The sequence below is a fragment of the Chiloscyllium plagiosum genome, unplaced genomic scaffold (genome assembly GCF_037043375.1).
Source record: "Chiloscyllium plagiosum isolate Xiang-an unplaced genomic scaffold, Cpla_swu_hap1 HiC_scaffold_7, whole genome shotgun sequence".
Taxonomy (NCBI): domain Eukaryota; kingdom Metazoa; phylum Chordata; class Chondrichthyes; order Orectolobiformes; family Hemiscylliidae; genus Chiloscyllium; species Chiloscyllium plagiosum.
Window position 1 is genome coordinate 28606461 of NW_028270145.1, and position 18644 is coordinate 28625104.

At 42.3% G+C, this 18644-nt stretch overlaps 2 protein-coding genes across 6 annotated transcripts in view; one reads left to right on the forward strand and one right to left on the reverse strand.

Moving 5' to 3' along the window:
• Nucleotides 1–9215, reverse strand: part of ccnyl1 (cyclin Y-like 1) — a 67740-nt gene extending 58525 nt beyond the window's left edge. For both annotated transcript variants that reach the window (XM_087988874.1, XM_043693293.2), the window contains exon 1: nt 8711–9215. In XM_087988874.1, the coding sequence (XP_087845000.1) occupies nt 8711–8906 (196 nt within the window). In that variant the 5' untranslated portion in view covers nt 8907–9215. The remainder of the gene's footprint in view (nt 1–8710) is intronic.
• mettl21a (methyltransferase 21A, HSPA lysine) lies at nt 8641–18367 on the forward strand. 4 transcript variants are annotated; one of them, XM_043693300.2, is made up of 4 exons: nt 8641–8744; nt 15579–15761; nt 16441–16552; nt 17248–18367. In XM_043693300.2, exons 2-4 carry the CDS (start codon nt 15615–15617, stop codon nt 17643–17645), a joined length of 657 nt encoding a protein of 218 aa, XP_043549235.1. In that variant the 5' UTR covers nt 8641–8744; nt 15579–15614; the 3' UTR covers nt 17646–18367. The 4 variants fall into 4 exon arrangements, with proteins under 4 accessions (XP_043549235.1, XP_043549232.1, XP_043549233.1 ...); XM_043693297.2 differs by having other exon boundaries at nt 8706–8792; XM_043693298.2 differs by lacking the exon at nt 8641–8744 and adding an exon at nt 8752–8895.
• The last annotated feature ends 277 nt before the right edge of the window (nt 18368–18644 follow it).

An 18644-nucleotide genomic window follows, 5' to 3' on the forward strand; every position in this document is an offset into this window, starting at 1 on the left:
ATATATATTGTGAATAGCAGGATTAGAGTCATGGAGATGTACAGCATGGAAACAGACCCTTTGGTCCAACTTGTCCATGCCAGCCAGATATCCTATATAAAAGTCTAGACCCACGTGCCAGCATATGACCGATATCCCTCAAAAATCTTATTTGTGTACCCATCCAGATGCCGTTTAAATCTTCAATCATACCAGCATCCACCACTTCCTCTGGCAGCTCATTTCATACACGTACCACCCCCCACGTGAAAAAGTTGCCCCTTCAGTCCCTTTTACATCTTACCCCCCTCAGCCTAAACCTAAGCCCTCCACTTTTGAACTGCCCACCCCAAGGATAAGACCTTGTCTATTTATCCCATGCATGCCCCTAATGATTTTGTAAACCTATATAAAGATCACCCTTCAGCTTCCAATGCTCCAGGGAGAATAGCCCCAGCCTATTCAGTCCCTCCTTAGAGTTCAAATCTTCCAACCCTGGCAACATCCTTTTCTGAAGCCTTTCAAGTTTCACATCATTTGTATAGGAAAGAGACCAGAATTGCACACATTGGATAGTGACCTATCCAATGTCCTGTACAGCTGCAACATGACCTCCCAACTCCGACATTCAATGCACTGACCAATAAAGGAAAGCTTACCAAACGCCTTCTACATTATCCTTTTTACCTGTGACTTCCAAGCACTAATCCTTTCAAAAAGATCCATTCACTCCTACTCTTTTGAGAACTGGTTGGCAGACAGGAAACAATCTATTTAGTACATGGCCTCAAATCCCACATGCTTGAATTTTGCACACTTATCTCTTATGTGGGATACTATCAAAAGCTTTCAGAAAATCCAAACATACCTTATCCATTAGCTACCCCTTATCCTTTCTACTAGTTTTAGCCTTAAGAACTTCCAGCAGATTTGTCAAGCACAACTTCCCCTTCACAAATCCATGTCGACTGGCCAATACTGTCACTCCAGCAATTTTCACATTACCAGTGCCAAGCTAACCCATCTATAATATGATGTTTTCTCCCTATTTCTTAAATAGTAGCCTTACGTGTGCTGCCCACCATACCCAAAGGAATTGTTACTGTCTACAGAACTTTGGATGACCACCACTCATATTTGCTATTTCTAGGGTCACATCCTTAAGTACTCTATGATGAAGGTTATCAAGCACTGTGGGTTGATCTGATTTCAAATCTGTTAATTTCCCTTATAAGATTAATTTATTTCAATTCCTCCTTCCCATTAGAGCCAGTGTCCCCCTATATTTTGGGATGTTAAGGTTTGCCATTGTGAAGGCAGAACTAATCAGTCTTTTTGGCTCCCTTTACTAGAATCTAAACTGTTCCTAATCCTCAGGTCTGCTGCTTTTTTGAGCCAATTTGAACTCCTCTTCCCTGGATTTAATTCTGTCACTAATTGCCTGTTTTAGTCATGGTCTGACTGTGTTTCCCATTTTATTTTCATGCTAGACTAAATGAATAACTTTTGCAGTTTGTCCATGCACTCAATGTTTGCCATTGCCTACCTACTGTCATTCCTTAAAGTACCACTCCCAAATTTATCATAACTAGCTCATGTCTTGCACCATGTAATTCCCTTTATTTAAACTCAGGAGCCCAGTCTCAGAAACAACCATGTCACTTTTTATTTTAATGAAGTATTCTATCTTACTGTGGTCACTCTTCCCTAAAGATCCATCCATAGCTAAATTGTCAATTATTCCTTCCTCACTATACAATAGCCTTTCGGGGGGTCTTTTCTCTTTATTTGGTTCCTCATCATAATGATTCATAAAACTATCCCATGTACATACCAAGAATTCTTCTACCATATTGCTACAGATTTGACTTGTCCAATCGATGTGCAGATTGAAATTGCCCAAAATAACAGCCATAACTTTATTACTTGCATCTCTGATTTTCTTTGTAATGTCTTCGTCAATACAGGTTGTTGTGTTATAATACACATTCACTATAATGCAATTGACGAATTGGGGACACTGTTTGTAAAGCATGATTTTTCTAGAACACAAGGTTGCACAAGAACGCAATTGCGACAAAGGGGGTTTATTATTATTAACCTTTATTAACATCTTCTGCCCCTTAGCATTTCTAAGCTCAACACATACAGATTCTACTTCAACAGAGCAAATATCCTTCCTCACAATTGCATTAATTTCCTTTAAAATCAGCAGTGCTACACCACCTCATTTTCCTTCTCTCCTATTTTCTAAAAACTGAAAACCCATGGATATTCAGTTCCCATTCCTGGTCACCCTGCAGCCACATCTCTATAATTCCTAATAGATCATACATACCCATTTAGATCTACTTACGTGACTAACTCATCCATTTTACTGTACACGCTCTGTATATGAGTGCATAAGGGCTTAAGGTTCATCTTTTTAGCATTCTTACTCCCAATCACTGCGGCCTTGCTTAATTCTTACCCTTGAATTCTCAGCCTTTCATGTTTCTTATTTCCCATGCTTTTCGGAGAGTCAGTGCAGACTCATTGGGCTGAATGGCCTTTTTCTGCCCTGTAGGGATTCTATAATCAGCTGTATGCCAACACGGTTAAGGTACAGCTGGAGTAGTGTGCACAATTCTGGCCACCTCCTGATTAGAAAGATGAGATTGCACTAGAGAGCATAAGCAGAAATACAAAGTATATTGCCTAGACTAGAGAACTTTAATGGAAAAACTATGGTTGCCTTCTTTGAAACAAAGGAGATGGAAGGGAAATCTAATAGAAGTGATTAAGATAAAGTGGACAAGAAGGCCTATTTCCCATGGATGTGGGATCCTTAAGGGGATGTATAGATATAACAAGGTAAAAAACGCGAGGTTTAGAGGCAATTTAACAGGAAATCCTTTCATCCAGGGGGTGACAGACATCTGGATTGGTGCCTGAAATGGTGGTAGAGATAGAAATCTTCAAATGTTTAATCAAGTTTCCACATGGACCTCTATGAGCCCACTGGCTTACACTTCAATATTCACTTGAAGAGCTGTATCCTACAAAGTTCTGGACCAAAAAACTGAAAATGGGATGAGGTCAGATGTGTATTTGTCAGCTGGTGCAGAAATGGGCTAAATGGCCTCCTCCTGTGCTGTACATTTCTATGATTCTGTAAAGATACCTGGGTAAAGCCTTAAAGTCCTGCTTTTGCACTAATATAAATAACTCTGAAGAGTCCAAAACTGCTCTGTGGGTTTAGCGCACTTATAGAATCCCCCCCATACAGTTCAGGTATCTGCACACATTGCCAGCACACTGCTCACATTAAGTTCGGGAAGACAACCAGAATCTGAATTACGCCTTGAAGTTAAAACTAATCACCACCTTACAAGAGTGGAATTTACATCCTGCAGTCTCAGAACGACACATAGAACACCAGCTGCAGACTCTTTTACCATACCTATTATCTATACGGAACTGGATCATTTGGAAATAGCCCTCAGCTTCCCCCCCCCCCCCACGCGCCTGCCCTGAAATTATCGCATCACTGACTGCAGTGACTGAAATACTACACAGTGGATAAAGTTACTGAGAGAAAAAAAAAGTCTCTCTCCCTGAAACAAGACCAGAAGCAGACAGTAGCCTGCCCTTGACTTTTAAAACTCAAGGGGAGAGATTTGCATGATACGCCCGTTCTCTCTCTATTTCTCCCATCCAATCAGAAGAACAAATTCACCTCTCAATAGCAACCAGACATTTTCTATCATTCTCCAATTCTAGGAGTAGTTGATCACCACATCTCCAGCATCGACTGAATTCTATTCTCCCGAGACCAACTTAACATTCAACCGTACAACAATATTCAGTAGATTTTTATATGCATTATTTACTGCGCTGTTGATAATACATCCTTTAAACACTTTTCACAGAAAGCTGTTACATATTTGCACGGGTGTCTTCCATCTAATTTTTTCTGTATTATCTCAACATAGTCTGAGGCCTGTTAGGCAGTTTTGAAACATCTGTTTAGTAGTATCTTTCACACCATTAGGATGGTCCAAAGTACTTCTGTCAATGTATGTTACCTGATGTATAACTACAGTTGTCATATAATCAAGTCCAGCAAGTTACTGTACAGCAGCACTCTATGTTAAACGTCAAATTAATGATGACCAATTAATCTATTTTTGCTGGCTTAAATAAGGGAGAAAGTTCGCCCTAACCAGCTTGTTTTCCTTACAAATACTACCTTGGAGTCTGCTGCATCTATCTGAACAGGAAGGCTTCGCTTAAGGAGGCAGAACATCCAGTTTAATGGATCATCCAAAAATGGCATGTCCAGCAGTGCCTTTACAAATGTAGTCACTGATGTAATGTAGAAAACATAGCAGCCAAGTTGCAAAACGTAAGGTGGTGTATGAACCCAATTTATCCACTTAAATGGCTTGAACCTTCGAACTGAGAGACCAGAGTCTGAGAAACTGAGTCAAGCAGACACCTGCATTGGTTTCATTCAATCAGTTTTCTTCTGCCTCTGACAGCTTCCTCTTCTCACAATTGCATCAACTCAAGAGGGAATCAAACTAATACAAATGACAGTTCGAGCCTATTCTCAGTTAACCAGGCTTGTTTCATTAAAAACTTAGCATTATTGCACAATTGGAATGATGTTTTGTAGTTTTAAAATTTTTCATTAAGTCTAGTAAGAATGTAAAATTGCTCCTTATCAACTAATTTGCCTTCTTAGCTCCAAGTTGACCAATGAATACTGCACAGTATTCAGTCATTATACAAGCAGATCAAAAATATAAAAGCACTTTCAGGCTAGCAGTTCAAAGTGTCAGCCGTGGCTCAGCGTAGCATTCTCATCCTAGCATCTGAATATTGTAGACTGGAGTCCTGCTCCAGAGATATGAACACAAAATCTAGGCTGTCACTTTACGAAAATGATCCAATGTCAGAAATGAAAACTTTGGGATGAGATGTTAAACTGAGGCCTGTGTAAAAGATCTCATGGTAGAACAGCAAGGGCTTATGCCCGAAACGTCGATTCTCCTGTTCCCTGGATGCTGCCATCCCTGCTGCGCTTTTCCAGCAACACATTTCCAGCTCTGATCTCCAGCATCTGCAGACCTCACTTTCTCCTCAAAGTATTCACTAGTATCTGGTTTAACATTTATTCCTCACCTATCTCCAAACTCAGATTATCTGGTGACTGTCACAATTTTGCATATAGCAGGGTTCTATAAACAAATTATCTGTCGCATTTCCTACATTACATCAGTCGCAACTTTTAAAAGCACTCCGCTGGCAGAAATGCTTTGGGACATCTTGAGATTGTAAAAGGTACTACAGTAATGCAAGACATTTGTTTTAACAAAGAACTAGGATTATGAACATTAACCAAGTGCTGCCATCAGTATATCCTGCAAGATGCTACAAAAATACGATGTTGACAACAATTCACTGTCAGGCTATTTATGACACACACACACACACACACACACACACACACACACACACACACACACAACTGCTTCTAATAGTTGCCTTGCAGGAATTCAAATCATGCATCATTGAAATTTGCTGACATTGGAAGAAATAGCAAATCATACCACAATAATATCCCTACGGAGAGGGTCATTTAAAGTTGTGTGTTGTGTATACTTACACACCAATCAGGCTAAAATTCATGGATCACATACGTGCTCAATCTTAAGAGTGAAAAGAGTTAAAGATAGCAGAAACCCCGAATACAAGCTTTCTATGGACCAGAATGCACTCTAATCAATGAGATAGTTTGCGATAACTTTTCACCTATAGATACAACACATTACCATTCACCAGGTTCTTATTTGAAGGCAAATTTGCCATTCAAATTTCTTCCCTTGTGTCCTGAATCTATTAATTCAAGTTGGGTGTAGAGCCTGATGGACATCAGCCAAACTCTGGTATCTTCCGTCCAGTGACCCATCTTCATGTGAGTCATATTAGTGCTTAACAACATTCTATTAGAGCCTTTGGGAGTCACCAATGTCACAGATAAACTCAGTCCTGACCTTACCCAGAACAAAGAAAGGACAGCAAAACAAATTCGCTTTCCTGTCCCTGTGTATTCGATTCATGTCTGAAAATGTGTTGCTGGAAAAGCGCAGCAGGTCAGGCAGCATCCAAGGAACAGGAGAATCGACGTTTCGGGCATAAGCCCTTCTTCAGGATTCATGTAACAGATACTGACATGTGATTTTAAACCAACACTAGAGCCTAGCCTCTGACCTGCTGCTTTAGCCACAGAATTTGTATGGCTGGTCAAACTCAATTTCTGGTTATTGCTAACATCTAGGATGCTCAGAGTGGAGGATTCACCAATAGCCACTGAACATCAAGGAGCAATAATGAGGTTCCTTTTTTTGGAGATGGCCTTTACCTGGCACTTCTGTGATGTAAGTTTTGCATACCGCTTATCAGCCCAAGACCCAATTTCATCCAGATCTTGTGGCATCTGGATACAGAATGCTTTGGTGTCTGAGGAGTCATAAATTATACTGAATATTGTGCAATCAATAGCAAAATCCCCAAGTCTAACCATTTGCTTTAAGGGCATTGATGTGCAGATGAAGATAGCTGGGTCAAAGACACTATGTGAGAATCTCCAGTCATGTCCTGAGACAGACATGATTGATTTTCAACAACGATCTTCCTTTGTGCCAAGTACAACATCAAGCAGCACTGACTGTCCCCAAGATTCCAAAAGAATCCACTTCTGCAAGACCTCCTTGATACGATATTCAATCAAATGCTGCCATAATGACAAGTTTACATGTACAGAGACATGCACTCAGTGTGGTATGGTCCAACGGGAGATCTTAGTCATGTGGTCACAGATCTTTTTTTATTCACTTGTGAGCCATGGGTGTCCCTGGCCAGCAGTTATTGCCTGCCCTTACAAAGCTGCCTTCTTGAACACATGCTGTCCAGGTGCTGTAGGTGGACACGCAATACTCTTGGGGAGGGAATTCCAAGAAATTCATTCAGAAAAATACTGGAAAGCACACCTGAATAAGGTGCAGAATCAGGGCTCAGCAATGGCACACTCTTAGCAGCTTAAAAGACACAACCTTCCTGGATCACAAAGAGCCAGATAAGAGACTTCTTAATGACTACGTTCCTGCAATACCCATTCATGCAGAGAGTGGTGCATGTATGGAATGAGCTGCCAGAGGAAGTGGAGGATGTTGGTACAATTACAACATTTAAAAGGCATCTGTATAGGTACATGAATAGCAAAGGTTTGGGTCAAATGCTGGCAAATAGAACTAGGTTAATTCAGAATATCTGGTCAGCATGAACGAGTTGGACCGAAAGGTCGGTCTCCATGCTGCACATCTCAGATTCCAGGTGGGCATGCAGAAATGGTAACAGGAAGGAAATGCTCAGAAATGATGAGATAATACCTAAGCTCTTTTAGGTACCAAATATAAGTGTCAGATTGTGGACATATATACCACTATTACACGTGGGAACACTCACACCTTGTACATGGCAGGTACTCATGTGACTCAGCCAACGTTGTCTATCTTATACGTTGCAGGCAAGGAGGCCTGGAGGCATGGTACATTGGGGAAACCGAGCAAAGGCTACGACAATGGATGAATGAGCACCGCACAACAATCAACAGACAGGAGGGTTCCCTCCCAGTGGGGGAACATTTCAGTGGTCCAGGACATTCAGCCTCGGGCCTTCGGGTGACCATCCTCCAAGGTAGACTTCGGGACAGGCAGCAGAGAAAAGTGGCTGAGCAGAGACTGATAGCTAAGTTCGGTACCCATAGGACCTCAACCGGGGCCTTGGGTTCATGTCACATTACAGGTGATCACCATTGCACTACACACACACACACACTCTCAATAAGCACTGACATGAACACAGACACCCACACACACCCTTATAGACACACTCACTCCCACATGCACCCCCTCACAGACTTAAGACACTCTGCACTCACTACACACACACTTTCTCACACTCGCAACCCCCACCCCAGACAGACAAAGACCCACATGCGCACATATTTTGTCGGGTGAATTTGTACTTGCAGTATTACATTGTACTTTGCTCAAAAACTGCATGCATTCATGTAGAACTGAGCTCAAAAACTGCATGAATTTATGTAAAACTTTTATCTCACTTTTTAGATTAGAATCAATCTAAACATCATGGCATAGACAGAGAACACAGGGGGCTAACAATCTTCAACATATTGTCTAGCTATCACCGTTGTTAACAGCTAACCCGAGACTGCAACTTTAAAAAAAAGGGTTTTGTGATTTACACTGGAAAGAAGTGAAACTATCACTGTATTCTAACAGATGAAAGGCTTAACAGACAATCAATTTTTCAATGTATAGTTTCAGTTACATCACAGTGTAAATTTTTGCTATAAATCCTGTTAGGATTGAGCCCTCCACAATCACCTGATGAAGGAGCATCGCTCCGAAAGCTAGTGTGCTTCCAATTAAACCTGTTGGACTATAACCTGGTGTTGTGTGATTTTCAAAAATATAAGTAAGTGTGATTTTCTGCTGGGATGAAGAGGCAGCTGCCAATAGTCCAGTCTATACAATAATCCTTCAGTGAAGCTGCCTGCTTCAACCTTGCACCAACTTCCAACAACTCAGGCAGTGTCTGTGACATCACCAGAGCTACCGCCTCTCTCCTCCCACCAGCCGCGCGGTGTCGCCGCTCTCACCTTCCGGCGCTTCCCTGTCACTGATGTGCTGCAGGTTGGTTCCGGGGCTGGGCTCGGGTTCCCGGAGCTCCGCCTCCACTCGGTAAGCGTCGATCCGCTCCTGCTGCTGCCGCTGCTCCTGGCCCCGGAGCCCGCCGCGGCCTGACAGCGTGGGGCTTGCCCCCGGGGACACGCAACAGGACAAGGTGTTTCCCATCGTCTCTGAAAATGAGTGAAACTTTTAGCTCACACCCCCCCTCCTCCTCCACCCCGGACTCCTACGGCCTAAGAGCGGGTTTTCCTTCAGAGAGGGAAGGGAAAGGAGGAGGGGGGGGAAGCGCTTACGCTTTTACCCCGTCGCCGCCTCTCAGGTGAGGAAGGGGATCTTCGTTCTCCTCCTCTGATGAACGGCAGCCCCTCCCGACAGAACCTGGATGCCGACGGATCCTCTGCTCAGCCCTCGCGGCCTTGGCTTCATTCGGCCGCGCGGAATTTCTCCGCCATTTTGCGCCGCGCCTGGACCCCGGACTCCGGCATGGCAACAGGACCCGCCCAGCGGTAGCCCCACCCCTCTCCTGATTGGGCACCGTCAAGCCGATCGCTCACCAACCGCTCCCTCCGCATTGGGTGTACCGGGCATCAATCATCAGCGCGCAACCCCCATTGGTCGGAAACGATGTCAATCACCTGCCCTCATTGTGAATTAAAGGCGCTTCCCCCTCCCATTTAAGTCCGCCCACTTTTTCTTGGCGAAATTTCAAAGTGTCATAGACAGCTGTTCATGACTCAGACATACACACACACACACTCTTGTACAGGAAAGCCTGGCATGATTGAGTTGGGTGGGGACATCTTGCAGTTGTGAAATGTGCATTGAATTGGACTTGTTAATGTTTTCTGATCTCCAAATGAACCTTGCACTTTGTTTATCCCAAGGCACTGCCATGAAACCTATTTGATCTTCATATTGTGGGCTTAACCTACGGATGGGGAAAGTTAGAAAATAGTTTCCATCTGCTCCCATGTGATGGCTTCTGCTTTTTTTCTGTAATATAAATATAAACTTAAAACAGTACATTCAAAAATAATGTCTAGTATCTACATATTTTTACCCTTTTAAGTTTTCAGTCCATTATCTCTGCTATTTAATTGAAAATCCTGCATCCTCTTCCAAACCCACTGACTCCTTCATCATGAACAATTCCACAAGCACTGGTATCACAATCATGTGACTACTCATTTGTGTTTTAACGCTGAAGCTGTTCAACATCAGGGCCTTCATGGTTGAATTTGGTTCACTCCTTACTTGATGTGCAATATGCTGGATAGCAATGAGGAGTGTGATCCATGGCATCACCTGTAGAAGCTTCATTCTTATCATGAGTAATATCAAATCATCCTGTTCTGCCACTGCCATCTTTATTAATGAAGTGGTCCTAGCCCCCATTGCTTAGCAACTTCAAGGCTGCTTCCTTGAATATGATGTCTCTTGCCTAGCAAGAAAAGAAGCATTACTTGAATTAGCTTTCGGAAATTAAGTTCAGTCAAGAGAACTGATATGAGAGTAGGAGAACAATTGGGAAATAGCAATTGTGATAATGTTAGAATGTAAAGGATGATGTGTAGTCAAAGGTAAGGATGTTGGTTTTGTAAAAGGCAAAGTTCTGTGAGGTAAGATAAAACAAACTTAACTTGGCAGAGAGTCGAGAGTCTGATGCTGGAAAAGCACAGCATCCGAGGAGCAGGAGAATCAGCATTTTGGGCATAAGCCCTTCATCAGGAATTATTAACTTGGCAGAGAACTGAAGAAACAGTACTTATGGAGGATGTTAAGCCTGGAGACAGATAAAATTAATAGATATTTTCCTCTGATAAAGTTGTGCACAAAACTAAAAAAAATGTAAAAGGTAACAAATTGTAGCTAACCATACTGAAAAAGGTTTTTTACATTTCCAGGAAGGGGATGGGGAGAGATATGGTTTCATTTTAGTGTAAAGCATTATTGGAATGAGAAATACTTTGCAACAGAAAGAAGTTGAGCCACAATCTATTGCATCTTTAAAGGGAAAACTCAATAAATAGTTGTGTCAGAGGAAGATAGCGAGTTTGTTGGGAGAGGGGAAGGCTGGAGCAGCCAGATATAGCAAACCTACTATTCATTAAGATGAACCAGCAAAGGAATTATTGAGGCACTATGGATGTTATCATGTATTCTTACTCAAATTCAGGACTGGAGACCAGTTCCTTAATTCATGTTGAAGAATTTTTGGGTATGCAAAACTATAAATGCAGAGTTGATTTATCATAGAAAGAAATTGCATTTGTAATGTGCTTTTCACAACTTCAGGCTGTCCCAAAGTACTTTATGGCCAGAAAAAGCCCTTCCTGATGAAGGGCTTTTGCCCGAAATGTCAATTTTCCTGCTTCTTAGACACTGCCTGACTTGCTGTGCTTTTCTAGCACCACTCTGATCTTGACTCTGATCTCCAGCATCTACAATCCTCGCTTTTGCCCAGAAAGAATCCCCCTGCCCCACTCCTAAAATACTCGAAATTCTACCCTTGCCTTAGCTTGTCTTTACTTACATGGTTGAAGGGTCTTTGAGTGAAGAGTTGTTGTCTGTCTGGTTTTCAGTCTGTTGTTTGAGGAGGCTTTGTTTTGTTTCCACATATAGCTCAATTTTAGTTTGGTTTTCTGGTACTGTACAACATCTCACCCAAGGAGCAGGGTAAGGTGTGAGCTTTAACTCACACCCTCCTCATCCATGACATGGTGGAACATTTTGTTTTGACAGATTGTGGTTTTAGGTTTCACTCCAGAGGCCTGTTCAGAAATATATAGGAGGAGCCATTTTTCAACAACTTGTCTTTACTTAGCATCTTTACAATAATAAGATGTCCCAAGGCACTTCACAGATACATCACAAGACAAAGTTTGACACTGAGCCACATAAGCGTATGTTAGGTCTTGTTGTGTAACTTATCAGATGGGACCAAGGCTGCTTCCTTTGCTCTCTTGTGGATACAAGAGATCCTGTGCCACTGTTTGGAAGATGAACTGGGAGTTCTCCCTAGGGTCTTGGCCAATACTTATCCCTCAATCAGCATAACAAAAACACAACCAGTTAGTTATCACATTATTGTTTGTTAGAACTTGCTGTGCGGAAATTGGCTGCTACACTTCCTCTATTATAACAACAATTGCTTGCATTTATAAAATGTCTTTACCTTAGTAAATTAAACATGACATTTCCCAAGAGCATTATCAAGCAACATTTAATGCTGAATCACCTGATGTGATATGAGGACAACTGAATATAAGCTTTACTAATGAGTAAAGTAGTTTTGAAGGAGAGAGGGAGACAGGAAAACCATGACGTTTAGTCAGGGAATTCCAGAGTAAGCAGCCAAAGGCATGGCTATCATTGGTGTAACAATTAAAATCAGAGGTGTGCAACAGGCAGAACTTAGGACAGGTGCAATTATGACAGCACAGAGATCTTGGAGGATTGCAGGCTAGAGTAGGTTAGGGAGAGAGGAGAAGGGTTAAGCTGAAAAGGGATTTGAAATTCAAGCTGATGCAGGTATATGAATCAAAGTAGGTCAGCAAGCACAATGGTGATGGGGTGAAATAGGATTTGGTGCAGGAAAAACATGAGCAGCAGTGTTTTAGATGACCTTCAGTTTATGGAGATTAGTATTAGGAGGCTGGCCAGAGGTGTTGGTATAATGTTGGTACATTGATATAATGTTGGTGAAAGCTCAAAAACATCAGAGGAGACAATATTTTAAAATATTTTAATGGAACAGCCAAATATTAGTTTATCCACAAACAGAACCATGCAATGGGCGGCACAGTGGCACAGTGGTTAGCACTGCTGCCTCACAGTGCCAGGGTCCCAGGTTCGATTCTAGCCTCGGGCGAATCTCTGTGTGGAATTTGCACATTCTCCCTGTGTCTGCGTGGGTTTCCTCCAGGTTCTCCGGTTTCCTCCCACAGTCCAAAGATGTGCAAGTCAAGTCAAGTGAGTTGGCCAGTGTTAGGTGCATTAGTCAGAGGGGAAATGGGTCTGGGTAGGTTACCCTTCGGAGGGTTGGTGTGGACTGGTTGGGCCGAAGGGCCTGTTTCCACACTGTAGGGAATCGAATCTAATCTAATCAATGTATTCAGCCGGCAAATGGACACGGAATCCACAACTTCAAAAGGAATTCTGTTCTCCCTCCCAAAAGAATCTTAAATTTTCTATAAACACATCTCCAAAAATGAGTAATTAGTATATTGTTGTGTCATAGGAGAACATAATTGGCATGTAAATGCTTCGTAATGTCTTGAGATCATGAAAGGTGCTGTATTGACTGTTTTTGTAAATATACCCTTAAATGTCTGGTGTTGTGGGAGAAAGTGGAAGGGGAGGAGGAGCATGCAGGTAGTAAGAATTTTAAAGACGACGAAATATAAATTGCGTAGGAGATTTTTAAAATGCGTTTGTGCAATTTATGCTTTCGAAGCTTGGCTAGCATTTATTATCCATCCATAACTGGCCCCTAAACTAAGTGGCGAGCTAAGACCTTTTCAGTGAGTAATTCAGAATCAACCACATTGTTGTTGGTCTAGAGCCATATGTAGACCAGATCAGGTTAGGGCAGCAGATCTCCTTCCCTAAATTGGTGAAGTAGATTAGAACTTTTTTTTACAGCAGTTAACAATGGTTACAATTAAGCTTTTAATTTTTGTTTTTGCTGATTCAAATTTCACCATTTGTCATGACTGGATTTGTACCCATGGTGCCAGAGCATTAGCCTGGGTCTCTGGATTGCTAGTCATAGAGTCACGGAGATGTACAGCAGGGAAACAGCCCCTTCAGTCCAACCCGTCCATGCCGACCAGCTATCCTAACCTAATCTAGTCCCATTTGCCAGCCCATAAAGTCATTCAGCATGGATACAGACCCTTCAGTCCAACCGTTCCATGCCGACCATAATCCCAAACTAAACTAGTCCCACCTGCCTGCTCCTGGCCCATATCTCTCCAAACCTTTCTTATTCATGTCCTTATCCAAGTGTCTTTTAAACAGTGTAACTGTAACCTGCATCCACCACTTCCTCGGGAAGTTCATTCCACACGAGCCACCCTCTGTGTAAGAACATTGCCTCTCACATCTTTTTTAAATCTCTCTTCTCTCACCTGAAAAATATGCCCCCCATAGTTTTGAAATCCCCCATATTAGGGAAAAGACACCTACCATTAACTCTATCTACATCATTCATTATTTTATAAATCTCTGTCAGGTCGCCTGCCAACCTTCTATGCTCCAGTGAAAAAAAATCGCAGCCTTTCTTTATAACTCAAACCTTCCCTACCTGGCAACACCCCGGTATATGTCCTCTGAACCCTCTCGACCTTAATAATAACATTACTACTGCACTACCACTTCCCCTAAATAGAAAGGGAGACTATCAATGTGAGCTAACAGCAAGACAAAGCCTCATCCCAGTGACATGGTTGGATTTGTTCCCCATAAGTAAAGAGGAAGAAGGCAGTTGGTAAACTCCCTCCCTCCTTCTTCAGCAGCTGCCTGGCCTTCCCTTTTCTTTTGGCCCCCAACCACTCACTGCAGAGCTGCGTCAAACTCCATGTCGGAACAAAGGGTGTAAAAATAGTCACAACGGATGGCGAGAGAAGGAGCAAAGCGTGGCAAAGTGGAGACTGTTGCTACTGGATGGTTTTATCCTGTTGTAACCAATTGCATTATTTTGCTGTGTTCTGCTATTTATTCTGTCTATCAACAAAACTCTTGTGGCCTTTCAGTGAAACAGACCGTATGTTGTGTTATAGTGAAAGGGCTGTTATTGACAATCTGTGATAGGAAATATGTTACAGCAAGTTTACAGTTGGGGAGGAGGCACTATCTACAAAACTGATAGTGTAATTGTGGAAGAATTAATTATAGAAATTGCAGAAAAGTAAAATCCGTCAACATGCCTTCATTTCTAAACAGTGTAAGACACGGTTAATTATAGAGCATATATATCAGTACTTTTCTTGAAAAGTCATCAACCTGCAACATTAACTCTCTTTCCCTCTCCACAGGTTCAGTCAGACCTGCTGAATATTTTACTTTTTAGTTTCAAAATTGTTACTTTATTTTCTGGTTTAATCTGTATTTGTGACAATCTAAAGCTTCAGGGATCCCAAAGCAGCCCCTGAATCAGCACAAGTGCTGTACTGTCCAATGTGCTGTCTCTTGAAGGAGACATTAAGCCAAGCCTTGTCTCCCCTCCAAGGTGAGGGAGTTCCCCTCCATTATAAAAGCAGATAAGGTGGTCACTGTCATTTTGCTCTTTGTGCTGGCTTGTTACGTGCAAATTAACCACAGTGTTTTTGAAATTATAATGGTGACTGCACGTCGAAAATATTCTAGTGTGATTTTTGAATGATAATTCATGGATATGGGCATTGCTGTTGCCCATGAGATTGTGACAGGATGCCTCCATTTTGAACTGCTGCAGTTCTCAAGTGTAGTTACACCCACAGTGATGTTAGGGAGGGAGTCCCACAACCCATTGACACTGAAGGAACGGTAATAAATTTCCAAGTCAACATGATATGAGATTGGGAAGGGAACTTGCAGGAATTGATATTCCCGTGTATCTGCTGTCCTTGTCCTTCCAAGTGGGAGAGGTAGCGGGTTCCGAAGGTGCTGTCCAACGAAATTTGGCATGTAAAGGTTGGTGGATGGGATGCCAATCAGGCGAGCTGCTTTGTCCTGCACGGTGTCGACTTTACATGTTGTTGGAGCTGCCCTCATCCACGCGAGTGACAATGAAATACTTTAGGGCACCCTGGTGGAGTGAAAGACCCTGCATAAATGCTTGTCTTTCTTTTTTAGTTTTACAGTGTGCATGAAATTCTGGGCTGGAACATAATGGCTTTGCTGCCGTATGATGGTGCCATGATTCCTGGCCTCCGGAAGTTCCATGAGCCATCAGCAACCTTTCACTATGCCAAGCGAGACATAGTGATCCGACAGAACTGGAACCAGCTTGGTGTAGCAGCTGTGGTGTGGGATGCAGTAAGTATCAGACTAGTACTTCGCATATTGATAAAGACCACAACCAGGGAAACCTGGTTTAGTATCCCATTTGGCAGATTATTTTATAAGCATACAAAGCAGGAATAGATCATGCACCTTGAGCTTGGTATACCACTCAATAAGATCATGGCTGATCTGTTTGCACCTCAAATCCCTACTCCCCCCTACCCCCCATAACATTTCTTCCCCTTGTTTAGCAAGAATCTATCTACTTCTGCCTTAAAAATCTTCAAGGACTCTGCTTCCACTGTCTTTGCAAGAAGAGAGTCCTAAGGCCTCACAGAGGAAATGTTTTGCCTCATTGCTATTTTAAATGGGCCATCTCTGATCTTTAACCAGTGATGGAGGGGAGGCTAAATGTACTGGTGGGAAAAAAAATAAGACCGCAATAAGAAGAAAGTGTAAGAGAAAGGGTAAAAACTTTAAAATAGGTATAAAATTGAGGCTCAACATGAAATAGTGAAGAACATGAATGAAAACTACCTCCAAGTATTCATAACAGAAATAACAAAAAACAGAAATTCAGGAAAACTTAGTCTGTCATGCAGCATCATCTCACCACAGGTGGTGCCTGATCTGTTGGGTATTTCCAGCATTTTTTATTTTTAATTGACAAAATTAATTGAGGCTAAGAGAGGTCTTTTCTTATATGTTTCAGGCCATTGTACTTTGCACATATCTTGAACTGGGAACAATCCAGCTACAAGACCGAACTGTGATAGAACTGGGAGCGGGTACCGGATTAGTTGGAATAGTTGCAGCATTGCTAGGTAGGTAGTGGGTTACTGTTGTTTGTTATCCCCGTGTGACTGAAACCACGTGGCACTCTCGTTATTACATGAAGATTGCATGCACATGTAGACTGTTGACTCTGTTCTGCAGTGAGGAATTGCAGTGAGCAAATGGTTATTGTCCTTAAGTTGTCTTTAAGTTGAAATGATTATGTAGCAAGTAGGAAATTTCTGGCCTGAGCCAATGTGCAGCCTGACAGCTTGCTAGGCAATAATGAGCTATAAAGATTAACATTTCTTCAGTGCCTCTGATGATCTCAGGATCTTCCAAATTGCTTTAGAATCAATGAAGTAACTGTTGGGTGCATTAACTGTTGCTGTGTAGGAAACCCTACAACCAATTTGTTCATAGCCAGAAACATAAGGATCAATCTGTTTCAGTGATATAGGCTGGGTGCTGAGCATTGGCTAGGATACTGAAGTCTCTGGCAGTCACTCAGTACCGTGCTGAATTGTCATTTTCTCCATACCTTTTAATTGAGCCATCAGTCATTTTCCCCTTGTCACCTTGCCCCATCTCCTGTCCCCTCCCGTAATAATGAGTGGGTGTTTGGTTAGAGTAAAGATATTAAATAGCAGCAAGCTAGTGGTGGGTGGAAGGAAAAGAAATGGGGTTTTTTCACCTGAAAATGAGCAGATATCCTTGAAGACAATTTTTGTTTCTCTTAAAATAGGTGCTGATGTAACTGTCACTGACAGGGAGGTGGCATTACAGTTCCTTGAGTCTAATCTCCAAGAAAACATCCCCCCTGACCTGCGGGCCAAGGCACGGGCCAGGGAGCTGAATTGGGGGGTGAACCTAGACCAGTTCGACCCGGGCAGCTATGATGTGGTCCTGGGGGCGGACGTGGTTTACCTGGAGGAGGCATTCCCGGCCCTGCTGGAGACTTTAGAATATCTCAGCTCCGAGCAGACTACGATCCTGCTGTCCTGCCGCATCCGTTACGAGCGAGACCAGAACTTCCTGCAGAAGCTTGGGAGTCGCTTTGTGGTGGAGAAAGTCCACTACGACACTGAGAAGGATGTTCATGTTTACAAGGCACAGAAAAGAATGGCAAAGGAAGATCTTTAACCGGAATCTAGCCACTGTTTTAGATCCACATAGGAAGACGTTCATTCTGAAAGTTTGAGTTCCCTCCCGCCACTCACCAAACCTCAGCAGTGTTTGAGAAAGAGAGTTCTGTACTTCCACTGGCTTCTTGTGTGAAGAAGTGCTTTTTGAAATTACCCTTGAATGGTCTAGCTCTAGCTTTAGACTTATATCCTCTTGTTCTAGTCTTGCTCACCAGTGGTTTCTCTCTATCTACCTATCAAATCCTTTTTTAATCATCCAAATTAGATCATCTTCTTTACTCAGGGCAATACAAATCTCATCTGTGCAACTAGCCCACACCTAATCAAATCTACTTCTCCCTTCAAAGGCCGGTCTATTCTTTTTGAGGAACAGATGCTGGAAGTGGAACATGCACTCTTGCCTGACCAGCATTCTTCTCAGCTGTAAAGTCACTTCTACTCTTCAGTAAACCAGCATCTTCAGATAAAGGCCAACATTCCTTCAGATATGTGCATTATTTTTAATATGTGCCCCTACCTTAAATGATTTATCTGCTTGGATTCGCTAAGTCTCACTGATTGTCAACTCTTCCCAGCTTTTTGCTATTTGGAAAAAAAATTCTGGTCTATCTTTCTTAGGTTCAAAGCTAGCGACACTACACTTCTGAGATTTAGTCTCAACGTTTGTGTTCAAGAAAGTCCATGTGAGCAAGTCTAATAAAGAAATAGTTATGTTTAAGATGATGATTTACCTGTGTGGATTTTATTTAACTACATGTTATATTCATCTGCACGAGGGAACAGCTTAGTGGTTATCTGTCTCACCTCAGAGTAAGAATGTGGTGTGTCAGAGGTGCTGTTATTTAAATGAGATATGAAACTAAGGCCCCATTTGTAAGAGACTATTTTGCACAACACTATTTTGATGTAGAACAGGACTGTTCTTCCTGCTGCCCTCATCAACATTCAACCAGCATCATGACAAAGATTATCTCGTAATTTATCACACTGCTGTTTG

Bases quoted from the DNA above. Each gene is read 5' to 3' on its own strand.
- mettl21a (XM_087988875.1), top strand. From the start codon at position 14,668: ATGCCTTCATTTCTAAACAGT. The intron at 14,689-15,578 runs GTAAGACACGGT...TTTCTTTTTTAG, and splicing joins TGCCTTCATTTCTAAACAGT to TTTTACAGTGTGCATGAAAT. The intron at 16,553-17,247 runs GTAGGTAGTGGG...CTCTTAAAATAG, and splicing joins AATAGTTGCAGCATTGCTAG to GTGCTGATGTAACTGTCACT.